Genomic DNA, 19,695 nt, shown 5'->3' with positions numbered 1-19,695 from the left:
GAAAGGAAAGGAAAGGAAAGGAAAGGGAAAGGGAAAGGGAAAGGGAAAGGGAAAGGGAAAGGGAAAGGGAAAGGGAAAGGGAAAGGGAAAGGAAAAGGAAAAGGAAAAGGAAAAGAGGCTCCTTGATTACATGACTGGATTTGGTTTTCGTATATCAGACCACCCACTTACAGTGCTCCTGTCAGTTATAACCTGTACACAAAACGTGCATATTTACTGTTAGCCTCTCAGTTACTTTAGATAACATTTTTGGACACGCATATTGCATACTGTAGCCCAATTACCATTATGAACACTTAAAGGTGATTTCCCAAATAATATTGTTGTGGCCACCCAATGAGCAGACAACTCTTATCTGTAAAGCCAGTTTGAAGAGCAGTGGCATCTCTGTCGTAGATATTAGCTGACACCTTCACTAAAACTGAATCTCTTGCTTCATTGATCATCAGCCTGTGTGTTAAACAAGCCAAAACCAAGCAGATGAAGGAGAGATTGGAGATTACTGTAAAAACTGCAACGATAAAAGGATTTGCCAGTTCAGAGTCATCTGCCATTTACCGAGGAGTCAACACAACCAGAAACTGATGTTTGCTTTACCATCATTTCTCTTTATTTTCAACCTATATCTTGTGCATCATTCCATGCATAGCAGAATAATCATTTTCTTTCTAATGCCTAAGGCAGCTGGTGTGTCTTGAGTAAGAAGATTACATTTGCAATAGCAAGACAAGTATCTAAACAAATTAAATTAATCTGCCAGTCCTTCCATAATTGAAGAACCTGGTTACTGAAATTTTGCTGCCTGCTGGAAAATTTCAAAGCCATGGAAGGATGGGAGTCAGACTCTGGATAGCCTGGCAGTTATAGCATTGTCCTTCACACACGTTGCAGTGAAAGAGAGGACTCAGGTGACAAGGACAGAAAGAAATGCTTATTACTGTATTTGCCAATCTCAACCTTAATGGCCTGCTCTTAAGAAGGTGGTACAACATTTGCTACTGAAGCAGAAACTGCATTTAAAGCATTGCCTTATATAAGCCCTCTTGACAGACACTCATAAACGATTAAATCTTTGTGCTTCGTAACTACTTCAGTTTTTCATCTTTTACCCCATTTTTAAACAATATATTGTAGTATAAAGAGGAAAGCAACAGCATGTTTCCAAATGGGCTGTGCATTTTAAGTCTGTCTGTATTAAGAGGAAGAGTACTAGTGCCCCAGAATTATTCTCCTTTTCTGTGCCAAAGCTTAAGCAAGATTTTCATTTACATGTTCCCACTGACATGTAAATGTCTTGCTCTGTGGATACCAGAGAACAAAGAAAATCTGTGAAACAACTAGTCTGTGGACAACTAGGTATTTTTTTCTGTGATGCCCTGGAGGATTAGACTGTATTCTGGCAATATTTTTTTTCTGTGCAGCTTTTTCAGAGTCATTATATGTGAAGTGCTAGAACACAGAAAAACTGTTAAATGATTTTAAATGAAAATAAACAGCAGTTTTACAGTTTCCTAACTTCACTGTCTTTGAATGTTCTGTCTGCACCTACCATGAGATTTTCTTAGTAGCTTTTTGAAGGATCTGTGTTTTAGGAAAAAAAAAGATGTTCTCTTCACATTCTGTGCCATATTTTTAATTTTAGATGCTAAAAATTGAGTAGTATTTCTGGAGCTATATAAAAAATAAAGAGTTGAAATGAGTCAAGAAAAGATGTATCTGATGCTGTAACAAAAAAATATATCCCTATAAGAGTATGTTTTTATTAGTGTACACACTAGCAAAATAATGAACATCCAAACACAAGAAAGGTTGTAAAATGGAAAAGCACTCTGCTTGAATAACAGATTGCCCCTTTTTTACAGATGGGAAAACTGGGGCACATAGAGAATTTAATTGATTTCCCTAGTGCCACTGTATAAATCATTGATGTGACAAGACCTAGAGCTGATTCTCTCTGAGAGCTGTGCAGCTCACTGCTTGCCTGAGTCTCTTCAATAAACAGATTCCGAAAGCATGTTTTTTTTCCATGCAATAATTTATAGTTGATGTGGTGAGAAGCCTGAAGTACAAGCAGATAAGGCTATTCAAGCTTATTTTGAAAAAAATAAAGTCTCTTTCAGATGTTGTTTTCTACTCGACCCACTTATTTCATAAACAGATTTTGTGTTACTGCCTTCTTGCCTCGTTCAATCTCCTTTCTCTTGGTGTAAATGAAACTGCATATCCTGTCACCCAGGTTATGCATTTATTTCATGGTCTCTCAAGTTTGGATCACATAACCGCCTCCGAGAGGCTAACCTCTTCTTCACTGAAGCTGGGTCATGAATAATGTCCTAAAAAGGGAAGCCTTTACCTCTTCTCCAGTCCTGTGGCAGAGGGAATGTTGTCTGTGTGCAATTATTACCACTACCAACCATTCGAAAAGGTAAACCTGTGTGATCCAAAGGCCCCTTCTTAGCAACGTGCAATGCAGCTTGTGCTTCTGTCTATACAATAGAGAAATTGATATACAACTTAGCTAGCCCTCTCACTTTCCTTGCTTCTGTACTGATCCTTATTTTCTGTTAATCAATTCCATTTGTCAGTGCTATTGGTAAATACTGGACTTCACCCATCAGTGACAGGCTGCTGTTGTGTGGCTGTTGCTATGTACTAGCAGTCACGATCTGTGTATCTCTTGCCTTGCCACCTGGGCTTGATAGAAGAAAACAGTCCTGGGACAAACCTAGATTGAGTTCTTTTTTTGAGAGCATTTTATCTGCCTTTAGAAGGAACTTCATGTTGCCCATTGCTTAGTTCACTGCATTGTAGCTTAAAGGAATTTTGAAAAATGTTTGACAAATCTGTGGAATTTTTCAGAGTTGTTAAGAGAAGAGTTTAAGAATGTATTTTTGAAGTGCTTCAAATACAAAACCGGTCTTTTTGCATGCCCTAGCTTTTTCATAATACCTGAAAAATTTCTGTCCTTGATTACATATAAAAAGTGAAAGACCAGATAGTTCCTTTTATTGGAAGCATTTTTCAGAGATTAAGTTTAACAATATTCCTTAGAAGCTATGACAACAGATAATGTGCTTTCTCTACTGGCATTTAAGCGTACTGGAATATAGCAAAATCCACTGAAATGCTAGCAGTTTTTTTGGCAAACCTGTGTGTAATCTGTTTTAATCCACAATCTTGAAAAAAAAAAAAAGGAAAAAGAAGGCAGTATTAGGATATTCACAGCTTCGTGTTGAATTAATGATGAGGCTACGAAGTCGTGGTTCAAGAATTGGTTTGAAGGTTGGGTGGAGTTTCTGTTTGTTTGAACAAACTTAATTTAGTACTAGGATTTCAGCCAAGAATGTTAGGAGTTGGGATGTATCAGTTGTATTATTTACACTCTGTTACAGAGTTCTGGACCTGTGCTAGAAATGTAGGCTTTCCAAGCTATCATCTTTGAGAGCTTCTTCAAAAGTAATGCCTCCTGTTCTATTATGTTGGCCCCTAACATCAGAGGCAGATGTTGGTGGTATGGCAGTAGATGTTGAACCTTACCATCAATATCCCATTACATTTTGTCGCCGTGTGACAGATGGCAGCAGAGGGGCAGTCTGACAAAATGGCGTCTGCACGGAAGCAGAGGAGTGCCACCTCCAGTGCAGAAAAAATGGCACTCCTTGACATTCATCAATGCTTGCTGAATGTTTATGGAGACCAAACACGTTAGCAGTGAGGTAGTGGGTGGTGCTAATCAGGAGTGGCAACAGCGATGTGAAAGGCAAGCCACGTACCAGGTGACCATGCAGATTTTGATGAGCATGGTATGCAGGCTCTTGTTCATCTCTGGTGAAAACACATAGTTGTGTTGAAAAGTAGTGTTTTGCAGCTGAGAATTTGCTCTATCAAATAGTGTTATTGTGGTCTTTGTGTCTGTTATAGTTTCCATGGCAATAAATAGAAAGTACTATTTCTGAAGTGACTTGAGTATTTTCATGTAAGCATTGTCTCTTTAATATTTGTGATAGACACACTTACTGATGATCTAATACATGATTTGTAAACATTTGTATGTAGTGTTTGTGTTTGTAGTGTGAATTACAATGCAACAAGCAGAAAACGTGGGGAGAAAGATACCCCTGTCAATATTGGCTGAGTTCAAGGAGTTGATAAAATGGCTTCAGGGCCTAGCGTGATTGGTTTCTTTTCACCACCTTTCCTCAGAAATCTTGTTCCCTGCTATGACAGCCTCTTGCTGTCAGATCTCAGTCTGGCTCACTGGGAATGGAATGGAATGGACAAAATTTAAAATGAGCTAAAACTGATGAAATAATTAGCTTCTATGAAGATAAAGCATTTTTACTGTGGTAAATATCGCTGCCATTTCTACCAAATAGTTTAAGAGAAACAGTCCTAAAATTGTCTAACAAGAACATCCAGATATTAGCCTACATTCACATTTCTTTTTTAAGTGACCTATAATAGAACTGTAGACCTTGAGCTGGATTTCATGGCAGTTTTTTTTTTATTGTGCAGCGTGAACCTATGTATCAACTCCAACCTGTTTATTAGTAAGGCTGATGAAACCAGCTACAGCTATTATGCCGAGCAGCTTTGTCTTCATAATTATGTGAAAACGCATAAAATCGAAATATCAGTCTTTTCTCCTGTCTTACATGCCTATTTTGTGTGATCACCTTGCGGAAATTAGATTATGCATTTCTTCTACTTCTCACACAAAGAGAGAAAACACAAATGATGAGAGGCTGAATCTGATCCAGAACTCTCTTTGGAGAGTTCTTTGTTGGTTACTAACAACTATTCTTTAAAAGACAATTTTGGGTTAATTACCAGCATGTGCCTTTGGAAACAAGCTGCTTATCATGTTGTCACCTTCACTGACATACAGTTATTATGCTGTGTCATAGGGGAAAGGACATATGTGTTCTGAAAGTTTAAGTGGAAAATTGTAAGCTGTATTTTTTTCTTGAGAACTTCAGTGTTTCTCTTCCATGCTTACCTCAGTGTGGATGAAATTAAAGCAATGATTTGTGCTGCTTCTTGCTCAAATGAGGCATGTTCACAGGGTCCCCTCAGGAGCAGAGCACTTCTCAGGGAAAATAATAAGAACAATTGTCTCAAGCCAGGTTGGCAGAAAACTAGGGTTAAGATTTGAGCAATTCATTAAGATGAAGGCAGGAGGAAAGATGGGAGAAGAAAAGTTCACCTGCTGAGTTTTTAGTCTAAACTTGCTAAAGCATTTTCTCAGAAGTGGGTGTGGGAGTGTTGTTTAGTATTACTCCAGTTTTTTATTCCAGTTAGATATGGAAAAATGTTACTCTGAAAGGAGGAAATGCAGAAGAGGAAAAGAAGAGAGAAGGGCAGCAAAATAAAATACTGCACTCTGCTGTCCTTTTGATATGATCAAAGAGTGAGTGAATGCCACAGCAGAAACAAATGTATGTAGCCTGTACCTTCACATAATTTTGGCACATATTTCCTTCTGGCTTTGAGAACATCAGAATATGGTATTTATAGTAGTTATAGGGGAAAAAGAAAGTGATTTCTGCCTTGCATGCCCCAGCTATTAATATATGTCTGATGGTGACTAGTGATTTGTTTCCTATGCCTCTGATTTTATGTTATACTTTAACCATAGTTAATTGCAGATAGCTTACAAAAGGAAGTGTCCGTAAGTAGAAATTTGAAATATTTAGAAGATTTTTTTCCTTTGGAGAATTGTGTTCATGTACACATTGTTGGTACGTTTATGCTTTTGTCACAAGGGCATAGGAGAATCTTTTATTACTGAAGCCCCATCACAGCTGGCAGCCTCCTTGAGGATGGTGGGAGAAGACCAGGCAGATGCACTCCTTTCTTGACTATTCAACACTGCTGAGCAATGTGAGAAACACTCTCCAACTCTCCGTTTTCATGTATGCTGAATTCACTTAAACCTAATATCTCATGGTTCCTCTTCTATACTCACACAGAGAGCTAAACAGATCTATCCATCTCATAATTACTGAAGAGTCTTTTTTTTCAGTTGTTTTTCCTGTTAGTAAAGACTTAGCACCACAAGATGTTGCAGGCCTATCAATCTACTGCATTGTTTACAGTGTATATTCAAACTACTGTATTGGTTTTATTCCTTGTGTAACCGATATCTTTTGTTTGGAGCTGGGACCCCTTGATGTGAGTACCTAACAGTCCGATTAGCCATGTGAAAATATAAGAACTACAATCCAAATATTAATACCCACTGTCAACCGTTTCCGGGCGTTTGGCCCGGTTCTGTGACGAATGGGGTGGGGGACCCACGGACCCACGCCCCGGGAAAGAGAAAAGGGAAAGAAGGGTAAGGAGATGGGCCTGAGAACAAAAACAGCGGCAACAATCTGAGGAGAAACAAACTAATTTACTAAATAAGATATCGGAATGCAAAATAACACACTATAATACAGTATAATTACAATTTAAGCTGATAAATCCAATACAATGAGAGAGAATGTCCAGAATTAAAGTAGGCCTTACTCTAATACGGACGGTGAGATGGCTGGGAAGCGAGATGCTGCTGAGACGAGAGATGGGCAGAAAGAGAGCAAGGTCATGTGATCTGCAAGTTTTTATCTTTCCCTCTAACCGAAAAACGGTAACAGGGAAGCAAAGTCCCCTGGGGAATGTAGTAGTCCTTCTCTTCTGAGAACCAGGTACGTACACTACATGATGTTATGTTGTGGAATACCAATAACCAAAAATCATAAAACCATGACACCCACTCTGATTTATTTTTTTTAAATCTTTTTGTTTTTCCAGAAAGAGTCAAAATGAGGTCTTAATACTGCTGTTAGGGATTACAGCATGTTTCGTGGTGATCCATCTCAATAATGAATTGCACTTGTTTGTACAATTATACAGCTTGTTTCACTTTTTGCCTTGTTGAAATTTGGACTGCAACGTAAAATATTGCTTCTTTAGTTTGAAAGATCTTATAAACCCCTAGTATATTCTCATTTTTAAGTAAGTTTGTGCTAAGAATTCTTCTTAATTAAAGAGAAGAAAGTTGCATGCAGTCAAATCATTTTTGAAGAAAATTTTTTTTATGAAGTACTGAGGTCTTGAATTTGACTTGTTTGTAGTGTTGTGAACATTCTTGATTTTTCTTTTTTTGACGGTTGCAAGAGGTAGCGTGCTGAGGAAAAGCACACAACTGAGATTTGTGATAAATTGATCTGTATCCTTGGGAGTTGAATGAAAATGTTTAAAAAAAAACACTATGAAGTAAGTTTTTCTTTTTTCATCTAGAGCAGAAGTGATTTATCATGTGAATTTTTTGATCTTATGTCAATTAACTTCCTTTAAAGAATAATAAAGAATTGGTCAGAGTTATTATTTTACTATGCTAATGACATGATGCTTCTCTTCATTACCTATTCTATATGGAAATAATCGGCATTTAAATGTATTAAAATGCATAACTACTTCAGAAGTAGTTACTATTAAATTATAAACATCATGAAGTTATAATACATGTATCACTCTTTTATGCATCATTCAGTTTGGTCCCTCCATAAGCTCTTGATGTCATTTGTCATTCAACACTATACGTCTACACCAATTCCAGGCTCTTGCCTTACCCTAGATTGAAGAAAAGCCCTGAAGTGTGCAGTTGTTTTTTTTTTTTTTTTTGTCTATTGACTACCTTCAAAATAAAAGAAAATAGTATCATTATCCTGTCTTCATCATCAGTTTCTGATGATTTTTCCTCTTAGTAAATGATGAGTCAGGTATGGCTGTGACTTACTGTAATTATGCCCATGTTAAGACCTCTTATTATTGTCGGCAGTTGTTTCCAACACCTGGTGATGCTGAATCTGTGCTGCAAACAGCATTACATTGGCCTGCGCTATGTCAGCACTGTTCTGAGAGACCACTGGTGAACATTTTTGTTACGGAGGCTTTAGTCTGAGAAAACAGATTTGTATTGCAAGTTCCTGAAGTAATTTCTGGAGAAGTTATATGATAGGGTATTTACCAAGATCATTTGCAAAATCTCATATAACTGATACTTGTCAGGGCTCATGCAGCTGTTAAAAGAGATCAATGGAACAGGAGTTACATACTGTTACCTTAGCAACTGCCCCTTCATATTGTGCTTTAATCACTTTGAAGTTTGCAGTGTATCTCAAGGAACTGCTGCCAACAATAGCAGCCAATCTTAAGTAATTTTAAATGATTTCACAGAAGTTGAAAGGATTGCATTACTAAGAAAGACTACCATATTTTTAAGCTTGGGAGCCTTGTTTAGCCACAGGCTTAGCTTATTTTAAAAACGGAAATTTAATCTCAAGAAATTGTTTACATCATGTTATCGGAATGCATGAGATTTGCAAATCAGATGGAAGTTACAGATAATTTTAAAAGATTCCTTTAAACTGCATCCTCCTTTCTAGAAGATCAGCAGTAATAATTTCCTGTACTTACGTGTTAAACATCAAGCTTCCTTAAGGGTAGTCTGCTGTCTATTTCTTTGTTTTATTTGTGAATTATTGTGGGTATGAAAGAAAGAACTCAAACATTGTATCTACTCTTGTTCCTATTTTGATCTGATCATTTTATTTAGACATTTTCTGTAGGTAATTCATACAGATTTATGGGGCTTGTTAGATCATCCGAGAAAAGCGGGGAGGGGTTTTTGTCAGCATTATGTTGAGGCTGTTGCCTGAGTGCTCATCCAGCACGACAGTTCCAAATACCAGTTCTGCATATAGTATTTTATATTGCTATAGCAACTTCCCCAGTTTTATAGTCACTGCTCTCTAAGTTGTGCAATTAGAATTACATTTTGCACATGTGGAACAGTTTCAGAGTAATAGCCAGAGTCCCTTAGCAATGGTGTGTCAGATCCAGAATAAATCCCAATTCTACATCCTCATCGTGGGTTTTCACTTCTTAAGTTCAAGTTTATGACAAAGATCCAAACAAGAGAAACTGCTTTTCTAGCTGCAGTATGCGTCTTCCATTTCAGAGAACTTATTTTCCTTTTATAATCTTGTACACAGTTAACACAATTCAGAAAGGAAATGTGACAGAGTTGTCAACGTGCTACTTTTATTACCTCTTTCCTAGACAAGAGGAGCAATGGAAAGGAGAGACAAGCAAAATGCAAACTTACAGAATTTAAAAGAAATCACATATTTGGAGGACCAGTTGTCATTTTTAGGTCACAACTGATATATTTGAATATAATTTTCATCTGAGCTGCATGGCATGGCTTGTGTGTGTTGGAAGAAGCTACATTTTCACATCAGGATGCCAAATTAAAATGAAGCAGTCAGATGCAGGTGCACAGCAGTAGAAAGGAGCTATTTTAACCTGAAGCAGGAGCAATGGGACAAGGAAGTAGAAGCAGTCTACTTCCGTCCCTTGTCTACTTCTCTCCTATTGTCTCCCTCCCCCATAGCTGTGCTAACGAATTCATAAGGAGGCTGAAGAGGAGGTGTTCCATTGGTTTTGCTGAGCTGCTCTGCCTGATGCTGAAGGACTGTGCAAGGTTTTCTTACACTGGTTGTGTCTTCTTAGAGCTGACTGTCTAACCTGTACCTCGTCCTTAGATCCTGCTTGCACAGCCTCAAGCCAGCCTGAAAAATCATTGAAAGAGTTTGCCCTGTGGGCATCTGTTGCATCCATTCTGAATTCCTGATGATGCACACGTCTGAAATGTGTGTTTTTAAAAAAAAAAAAAAAAGCTAAAGGTATTTTTTTGTAAATTGTGTGTTGTATGTTGTCCTTTCCAAATAAAACTCCTGCAGCTTCCTGAGAGATGGGCAGTTTACTAATGGTGGTTTGACAAGGACAGCTGTGTTGGCTGACAGTGAAATGAGAATCCTTGATGAACATTGGCTGCTTTTCACTTGGGATGCTGGAGTTCTTCAGTAGAGCTAAGTACTTTCGTGCTTGCGGTGAAGACCATCCAGTGCTGTTTCCAAGGCTGCAAAAAACCTGGGTGATGTAAATAGGGGAAAAAAAAAGACTCATAGCAAGTGTGAAATTGTAAAATTTAACCACACTGGACATAAGTACAAAACAGTCAGATATGGGCAGTGAGACCACCATCATCTACTGTCTTTTATCATTTTTATTTGTAAGTCATACCTACCTCTGTGATCTGTGTAAGACATACAGAATTTAGTTTTCCTAGCTGAATAGTGGCACTGTAGGGCTCGGTCAGCACTGGTTTTGAGTTGGAGCAAAAATACAAGTCTCTGTGGTGAGTTCTACCACTTGCCCTGAACCACTGGAATGGTCAGGTTCAGACACATTGTGGAGTGATTGATACCTATTTGATATAAAAGATACAGGACTCTAAATACTAATGTTACTCCACTGCTGTACTTCTCTACATCATTAAAAAACTGAGTTATAGAATTATCACATCAGATTTTTCTGTAGGATAAATAAAATTGAAATTAAAGTTCATAAAAGATTTGATTACTAATTATGAAGTTTGCAAACTACCCAGCAATACTTACAGCATGAGAGGGATAGAACTTGTACATCAGCTGTGTTATTTTCAGTGAAAACAAATCTACTTTGTGTAAACAATGTGATCAGTTTGTCTTAATATGGGGGAGATTGCCAGGCAAGTCTTTTGCGATCGTCTGTCATTCTTTTCACGCTATCCTCCATAAAGAAAAAAATCCAAGTTCTGTAGAAGAATTTTTTCCCAAGTGAGATGTCAGTGCTGACTTTACACCATTGGAAATGCTTTGTCAGAATTATAGTTCTCTGAGAGCTGGAACTCATGCACACCCGTCAAAGCAGATGAAAGAGTGGGAATAAAAATAAGATACTGAATTACTTTTGCTGGTATGTGCCTGAAAAAAAAAATCATCAAAGGTTATTATAATTATGACTGTTATTAGATATCGTCTGGTTTCTGCATATTTACATTCTCTCTCAGAGAGTTGAAACTTAAATATTTAGAGATCCCAAGGGGATTTTATTGCAGAAATGATGACATATATTCCACTTCTTGAACAAATTTCAATACCAAAGCTGCATTCTGCCTACTTACATTTCTTCTTAATTATACTTGGATGCAGGATAGATAGCCATTTTCTGTTGTACGAATGTGCATAGCCAATTAGTGTTGTAGATCATGAATACCCAATGACTTAACTCTCTAAATAGAATTGTCATTTTCTGTTATGACAGAAGAGTTTGCAAATATCTGAATATTATCTTTCTTTGTGAGGTCAGCCTTGGCCAGAGGTACAAACTGAGTTACTGGAGAAAATGAACAATGTTAAGTTTACCTCTTACTCCTCACAGGATGGCTGAGCTTTTTAGTCTCATATGTACGTACTTTAAATTGGTGTAGGCTGTTCTGCTCCTCTGCATTTCTTGCACACACTTTTAATGCCATACTTCTGATGCTATGTAATTAATTCAGTCTTACTATTTTCCTGCCCCTTTCAAGAAATTTTAAGCACAGAAAAAGTTATCTGTCTAGCTCACTGAGATGCAGGGACCTGTGCTTCTTTTGCTCATGGAAGCAAAGAAAAACTGGCAGTGTCTCCGAAGAGACCACTGCTCATAGCAAATGATCAAACACAAGTAGTCTTTTTTTCTCCTATTGATTTTTTTTTTAAATACCGTACTTGCCTCTCTGACATCTGAGAGCATGAAAACAACATATGTAGTTTAGAATACCTCCCAGGCAGGATTCGTAGGGACAATGAAGGCAGGGTGTTATAACCAGAGAGAACTGGGGAACCACAGGACAATTAAGAAATGAGTTACTGTCCCAGTATTGCTTTGACCTGGTTTTGTTAAGTTATGATACCGATAAATAATGAATACAACTCGATGAGATGACTGGTTGATTGGTTTTGGTGTTTTCCAGTAGTAGCATATTTCCCCAAGAGTGAGTATCACTTCTCTAACATTTCCCCGTCTCTTTTTCATAACATTGCATGACATCTGAGATTTATTACTGTAGCACTACAATACCATACTGTTCTGTGATTTTAAAGGCTGTGGCCTGAAATGTTATAGAAACAACAAAACCTCTTCATTTGGGGAAAATGTTCCCTGTAATCTTGTTAGTGGCATAGTTATCTGCAGTGCCTTCTTGACATGTTTTTACAGAAGTCCTTTGGGGATTTGAATTGAGTAACTGTTTTCTTGGAAGAAAACAACACCTTAGTGTTCAGAAGAATGGTAAATGGTTACACATGATTTAAGTTACTAATATTTGAATATATTGTATCTATTGTTACATGTAATTGCAAACTTCCTGGAGGAACATTACTAGAAATTTTAAGTGTGCTATAAACAACTCTTAAGCACCTTTTAGAAGTAAACAGAAATGTACATCTTTTCTACTATTAGGATTTTTATACTGAGTCTGAAACCTGGGACTTACAGCCCTTTCGGTGTTCCCTACACTTGTGTACACAGGGAATTTAAGTTTGTCTGGTGACCTGGGTGCCATTTCCCCTGATCTCCAGGGCGTGCTTTGGGAATATCCCAGATATGTTCCTAGGGTAGGGGAAGCAGGTGAGCGGGGTGTGCTAGGTGAGCGGGGAACCAAGGCCATGTATAGTGTATATGTATACTGTGATGTAGCTGTGACATTGCTGTTCTTATTTTTGCCTGTTCTTTTTTCTGTCATTGATTTCTAGAGAAAATTTTAGGTCTTATATTTTACTTTCACTGTTTATGCCGTGAAAAATCAAAGCATTATCATCTGATTTACGTCTTCTTTCTAATTCATATGGACCTTATGATGGGTTTGTGCTGGAAGTCTTTCTGAGGGGAATCTTGAGTACAGCATTGCTCACAGATACTAGAAGTTTGGAGTAGAAAATGATATCTGAAATCATTTTTAGTTCTCGAGATAGCAACAGCAATAAAAGCAGTAAGTCAATTTAGCTAGCTAAACAGTTGTAGTTGTAGAAATATATTTGTCAAGTAGTTTGGAAAAAATCCAGGGTTCATTTAGAAGAAGAGAATGAAGGGCTCATACTGAAAATTTAAGCTAAATGTCCCTCCAAGGTTTGCAGAAATTCAGAGTCAGATTTAAATATTGTTACACAAGGGCAGCTCCAAACATAATGCCTCCTGTTGTATTATGTTGGCCCACAGTGTCAGAGGCAGATGTTGATGGTATGGGAGTTGAACCTTCCCGCCAGTGTTCCATTACATTTTGTTACTGGGTGACAGATGGCAGCAGTGGGGTGGTCTGACATAATGGTATCTGACATGGAAGTGAGGATGAAGCAAAGGTGTGTCACTGAGTTTCTCCATATGGAAAAAATGGCACCCACTGACATTCACTGACACTAGCTGAATGTTTCTGGAGACCAAACAGTGGATGTAGGCGCAGTGAGGTGGTGGGCAGTGTATTTCAGCAGTAGTGACAGTGATGTGAAAGACAAGCCATGTTTTGGATTGTCATGCACAGCTGTCATATCACAAAATGAAGAGCTCATCCATGCGAATCAGCAGATTATGACCGGGGAACTCTGTACAGAACTGAATATCAGCTTCAGTATGTTGGAAATGATGGTGACAACATTGTAATGTCACGAAGTTTGCATCAGGTGGGTCCCATGAATGCTCACACAGGAACAGAAAGAACACTGCATGCAAGTTTGTCAGGACCTACTGAACCAATCAGAGGCTGAAGGTGACAGTTTCCAGAATTGCATCAGTATGATGTGAAGTCAATGCTACAGGCTGGAGTGAAAATGGGAGTCCATGGAGTAGCGACATGAGAATTCCCCATTGAAGAAAAAGTTCAAGATGCAGCCCTCAGTAAAGTGATGTGCAGTCTTTTGAGATAGGAAAGGGATGATCCTTCTGGATTTCCTGGAACTTGGACAAACCAGTAACTCTGAGCACTACATTGCAGCGGTGGCTAAGCTGAAAGCTCAAACTAGCAGACTCCAACTAGAGAAGAAGACAACTTTTCTCTTGCAACACACTGTCACTAGACCCCATACCAGTTTGAAGACCATGGAGCACATTGCCAGTCTTGGCTGGACTGTTCTACCACACGCTCACCATATAGTATATGGATTTGGCACCTTCTGACTTCCATCTGTTTTGACTGATGAAAGATGAACTACATGGGCAACATTTTCCTAGCAACAACACTGACATAGCTGCTGTGAAGCAATGGATCACCTCTGCTGGTGCAAACTCTTACGAGTGTGCTATGCAGGCTCTTGTTCATCACTGACAAAAATGAATAGCTAATGCTGGTGACTATGTTGAAAAGTAGTGTTTTGTAGCTGAGAATTTTCTCAATTAAGCAATGTTATTGTGCTCTTTGGTTCTGTTGTAGTTTCCATGGCAATAAATAGGAGGCATTGCTTTCAGGGTGATCTACGTGCAACTCTGTAATGGACAAAATCAAAAGATGTTATGCAGATGATTTTGAAGTTTGAGGAAAGCCAGGTTTTGATTCATACGTACGTGGCAACAAAATTCGACTGTCTTGTCGTGTCGTCTTCGGTTTATCTAATTGCAAAATATAGTTGATGCTTCCTTTAGACTGTGCTAATGTATTTAGAAGTTGAACATGCAATGAAATATTCTAGATTTTTGGCCCAGGGTTTATTTGGCTTTTAATATTACTGTGTCTGTGAGTAGTTAAAAGCTTTCTTATTCATTGAGTCTTTGTAATACGTAGTGTTGACTGCCATGTCATGGAAATTAATGTGATGTCTAAGTGCTGTCTTAGTGATATCAACAAGAAGGGATAAAGGTGCTCTATCAATCATTGTAAATAATAAGGGTGGTTTTAAAAATAAAATAGCTTAGCTTGACGTTACCCAAAAGTTCAGCAATGTGTTACAGTTCCCTGCTTCTGCCTGATTCTTCTAATTGTTCTATTTGTCATGAGGTTGTTGTTGGGGGGCTGGAGGGTGTCAATTTTTATCGTTGATTACAGAATTTTATTCTTAGTGAGAGTATTTCCATTAGCTAGATGAAGCAATAATTGGACCCTGTGTATATCTGATATCTTTATTTGTTATTGTGTTAATAAGTAAAAATAAATTTGCATTTCTGAACTGGATTTTTATGTTGAGCCAAATGCAGTTCTTAACCTGCATTTTGACCCTTACCCCTGCCAGTTTTGGCGAGTGTGAGTTAGGGCTTTCCTTCCCCTGCTTTCTTGCTGACACAAAATGTCCTGAGAGAATTTGATTATTTCCACTAAATGTGTTTATCAGTGCAACTCTTTTTTGAATGTTCTCTGAGTCGTCTGTCTTGTCTTTTATTTTCCAGGTTGGAGAAAGGCAAAGGGTTCTGGTGACAGAAGAATCCTTTGACTCCAACTACTATGTTGCTCACAATCCATTCTATGAGCAGGTACTGCTAAATAAACAAGATAACATCTTTTTGTGGTATCTTTGCTTTCTGATAATCTCAGCAACACAGTACACCACAGTGAAAAACAAACCAAAACATAACAACTTTTCCCAAGAATGGTGTGACCATTAGACCTCATTTTTGAGATATTTTGTTTCTTTCTGTGTTCTAAATACGATTTGCCTGAAACTATGTTAAGAAACGCACAGTAGGTTTTTGGCTGTACAGCATGAGGACACACTGTATATCCGAAGAACACTGTATGGTTTCAAGGAGCTGTTAATTACTGCAGTAATTTTACTTTCCAAGTCGCAGAACCATTATTTTCTTAATAGTTTAAACTTGGATTAGCACCCCAGCCTGACATGTTTTATTTTCTTCTATGTACTCTCTATAAATAATATTTTTTTCCATGCAGAAATATAATCTTTATGAGCTAGGAAGGAAATACTGTATCTATTACACAAAATTATTATTTTTACTCAAAAGCAGATGAAAAACAGTAAAATTGGCTTTTCAGAATCATCTGCATTTCATTCTGTTTTTGCAGTTGGCTTGTTCTCAATTTTCTTGCACCGATCTGTGTAGTTTGTTTTTACTCCGTTAGTAATTCAGTTGTCCCATCTGGGGGGGCTATTGATAATGACAGTGGTTATATAGTTAACATCAGCACTTTGCTCTAATAGTTGTTCCATACTGCATTACAGCAATATGCATTTATTTTATTATTATTATTTTTATTTTGGCTTAGTGTTAGGTAGTGTTACTGCTTCTGAAACATGTTCTATAGGTAGCCGGTTCACTAATTATTTTTTCAATAGTTTCATTCTTTCCTAGGATGAATCTCATTATTTTTCTTTTCTTATACCTCTGACCTCCATCTTAAATCTTGTATATCACTGTTCTTCGCCTTTATACCTTATCAGTCAGATTTGAGGAAGATGGTTTTATGTAGAGAGATTAAAAGGAAATTGCTTGGGGCTTTTTAGTGTTTAATGCTTTCTTTTGATGAAAGTTTCATTAATTAAAATGAAAGCAGTATCTGAAAAATTGTTGATGTTTTATGGTGTGTTTGTACAGCCCCTAATACAGCTCCTAACTGGAACTGGTAAAGAATAAACTAAATAGAAATAATAACAGTAATTTTAAATTGTATTATGGAAGAAGTACTATTTTTATTATGGAATAAATATTTGTATGTCTTTTCCCTAAAATTTATGTGTTTGGAAAGGGTAATAACTTAGTGTTCAACAAAGTAATAACAAGACTTTGTGTTAGTGACTGACTTTTATAGTCATGAATTTAATGATAGTAGGTTAGAAATCAGCCACTCTTGAGACAGTAAATATTGTCTTATGTTTGGAAGCTGAAGTGAACAGTCCTGGTGTAATGTTCTGTTAATTAAAATAAGTATCAAACCTATAATCTCTTCACAACTTGCCTGTATTAAAAGAGTTTGCTTTTAAAGCCACATTGATAGAGCTATACTGATAAACCTGCTGGTAGTTTAGTGGGTAACTTTGGTAATGTAGTTTAATGTAGTTCATTGAACCCTAAACTGACCAGAAGATACTTTGCCAAAACAGTCAAGATGACTGTTTCTGTTGGTATGACTTTGTTTCCTAGAAAGAGGGAGAAGGTTTTTATGAATGTATGCTAAGTTTGGCGGCTTGGTAGCTCACAGTACCTCTCAGATTTTTACGTTTAAGCCAGTCTCTTTCTGAAGTAATAGTTACTTATCTACAAATGTCCCATAGGATTTATATTTAATTGTTGACAATTCATATATGGGAGTACCAAAATTAACAGAGGTTGCAGGCTCAGTGTTGTGGTTTAACCTGGCAGGTGGCTGAGCACCACGCAGTCGTTCGCTCACTCCCCCCTTGCTAGTGGGACAGGGGAGAGAATTGAAAAAAAAAAAAAAAAGATGCATGGGTTGAGATTTAACTATTTACTAAGAGAAAAGGAAAAGGAAAACAGTTATGAGAAACATATACGTATGAATGTATATAACAAGTTATGCACAATTGCTCGCCACCTCCAACCGATGCCTAGGTAGGCCCCCAAGCAGTCAAATGAAGTGAGATGAACTCCCACTCTCCTTCAAAACTCTTTCCACATGATGTCATATGATACGGAATATCCCCTTGGCCAGCTTAAGTCAGCTATCCTAATTCTGTTCGCTCCCAGCTCCTTGGGCCCTTCGCTGAGAATGGCCTTGGCTCTGTACAACACTGCTTAGCAGCAACTATAAACAGCAGTGTGTTATCAACATTGTTTTCCTCCTAGAACCAAAACGTAGCATCATACCAGGCACTCTGAAAACAATTCCATTCCAGCTGAAACTGTAACACTCAGTGATACTTATTTACCTAGTTTTCCTCTGATTTAAGTTTGCCCCCAAAAATGTATTGTGGGAAGAACTGTAGACATGCTGTAAAAATATCTCGCTGCTGGGATCCTGGCTTTATTTGTTTGTCTTTTTATTAAAGTTTTCTTGAAAGATGCTTAGGAATCTCAGTGGAATTCTAGAAGCTCCTGTAGTCATGAACACCTCGAGCCTTTGGGGAAAAAGGGAAAGTACTTGTAATGATTTCCTCTGAGTAGGACAACAACCTGAAAATTAAAAAATAAAAAAATAAATGTACTGTGGGATAGGTGTGAAGAAGCAATCTGTTAGCATTCTGTACTACACGTGCCCCTGGGAAACCAGTTAGTCGGGATTAAAATATTGTAATTCAGGCCTGACTTTCTTATCAATTAAAAAAAAAAAAAAAACACAACCACAAGTCATAGGATCAGTTTGAGTTGAAAAAAGCTGAGCTAACACTACAAAGCTCTTGAAGGCAAACTGGAGATGTTACTGGTCAGATGTGTCAGGGGCTGTTGCTTATGCTCATGCCTAAAGTTTTAAATGTTTAAATGTTTAGGAGTTGCTCTTATGCATCGCAAAAATCTGTTTTCTGAGTGGAAGCTGAAGACTCTGATGCCCTTCATGATATTTAGTAACTGTATCTTTATTTGAAAGGTTCTCGTGCCAAAGGATCCTGTGTTAATGGGTAAAATGGTAGAAGTGAATATTTATGAAGCTGGGAAGCATTTTATGAAGGGGCAGCCTGTGTCAGATGCCAGAGTTTATGCTGCATCCATCACAAGACCATTAGCAAAAGGAGAAGTTTCTGGTTTAACAGAGGTGAGTAAAAGACATTTTCTGTTTTACTTCACTGCTAAAACAGCATCTGTTCAAGTGTAATGATTTCAGGCTATGTATCTGTTATCATTTTATAGTTCCCCTTTTACGTATGCATAAAGCTTTAATCTTTTCTAACAGATTGAAATCTGAATTTAAAAGATGCTTTTGCTGATGCCCATAGTTTGCTGACTGTAAAGGCAGTAGTATGTTTGTTTCTTGTTCCAGGGCACAAGATGAGAAGGAACTATTAGAATGGAAAAGATTTAACATAAGTGATTATATAATTCAATGTGTTTCATTTCTAGTTTAGTAGAAGGACGTACCTGTTTGTCTTCCTTTACAAAGTTGTTTTTAAAAATGTTTATTGATTACTTGTCTGTTAGAATAGTTCAAAATTTTGCCCAGAGATTCAGAAGTCTTTGATAGGTAGAGGTACTGAGCTTTTACAGTATATTTTGGAAAAAGGTCAACTTATGATCTAGTCATGTAAAGAAAATGAAACTCTTTTTAAAAGATATCTGATCCTTATTTTACACCTCAGTAGATGTGGCTGTTAGCCAAGTATTCTCATACATTTCATGGAACTCTTGTTGTAAAAACCGATGGAGTGTGAAATGAAAACGTGTATCACATTTCTGAGCATCATTTGATGTCCTTTCTCCAGCACTGTTGTTAGGATCTCTGAAAATATGTAGCTGTAATTTAGCACATGGTAGAAAGGTAACTGGAAGTTTATCAGCCACCTTGCTGCTTTTACAGCATTGTGGACAATTGACAAATTGTGGACAAGTATTAAAATATGAATGAGTATATATATATTTGTTAAATTGTAAGTGGTCATATTTAAAATAAATAATCACTGCATAGCTTATGTTACTAGGGTTATTAGGTATCATAAGGCTGGTTATGTAAAACATGGCAACAGTAATGCACCTAGAGCAATGTTTTGGGGAGATCATGAACTTGAAGCATTCAAAGGCTAATTCGCCTTTGAATGAAATCCGTGTATGTATGTATTTACCTGATAAATGATTGAAAAAACAGCCCAAATCTTTAAATTGTCTGATCGAACATTGTAGCTGTTTAAACACTTACGCTTTTTTCAGTAGAACATTTTTTAAAAATAATCCAGTGTA

At 37.4% G+C, this 19,695-nt stretch overlaps 1 protein-coding gene across 4 annotated transcripts in view; it reads left to right on the top strand.

Annotated features, from left to right (window-relative positions):
* CDKAL1 (CDK5 regulatory subunit associated protein 1 like 1) overlaps positions 1-19,695 on the top strand; it is a 390,780-nt gene that overhangs the window by 347,936 nt on the left and 23,149 nt on the right. For all 4 annotated transcript variants that reach the window (XM_021389320.1, XM_021389318.1, XM_021389319.1 and 1 more), the window contains 2 exons: positions 15,283-15,366; positions 18,395-18,559. In XM_021389320.1, coding sequence (XP_021244995.1) covers positions 15,283-15,366; positions 18,395-18,559 — 249 coding nt within the window. The remainder of the gene's footprint in view (positions 1-15,282; positions 15,367-18,394; positions 18,560-19,695) is intronic.

Source organism: Numida meleagris, chromosome 2 (genome assembly GCF_002078875.1).
Source record: "Numida meleagris isolate 19003 breed g44 Domestic line chromosome 2, NumMel1.0, whole genome shotgun sequence".
In the NCBI taxonomy this organism is placed as follows: domain Eukaryota; kingdom Metazoa; phylum Chordata; class Aves; order Galliformes; family Numididae; genus Numida; species Numida meleagris.
Note: the sequence above shows the minus strand (reverse complement) of the source record. Positions and strands in the feature narration are given on the sequence as shown.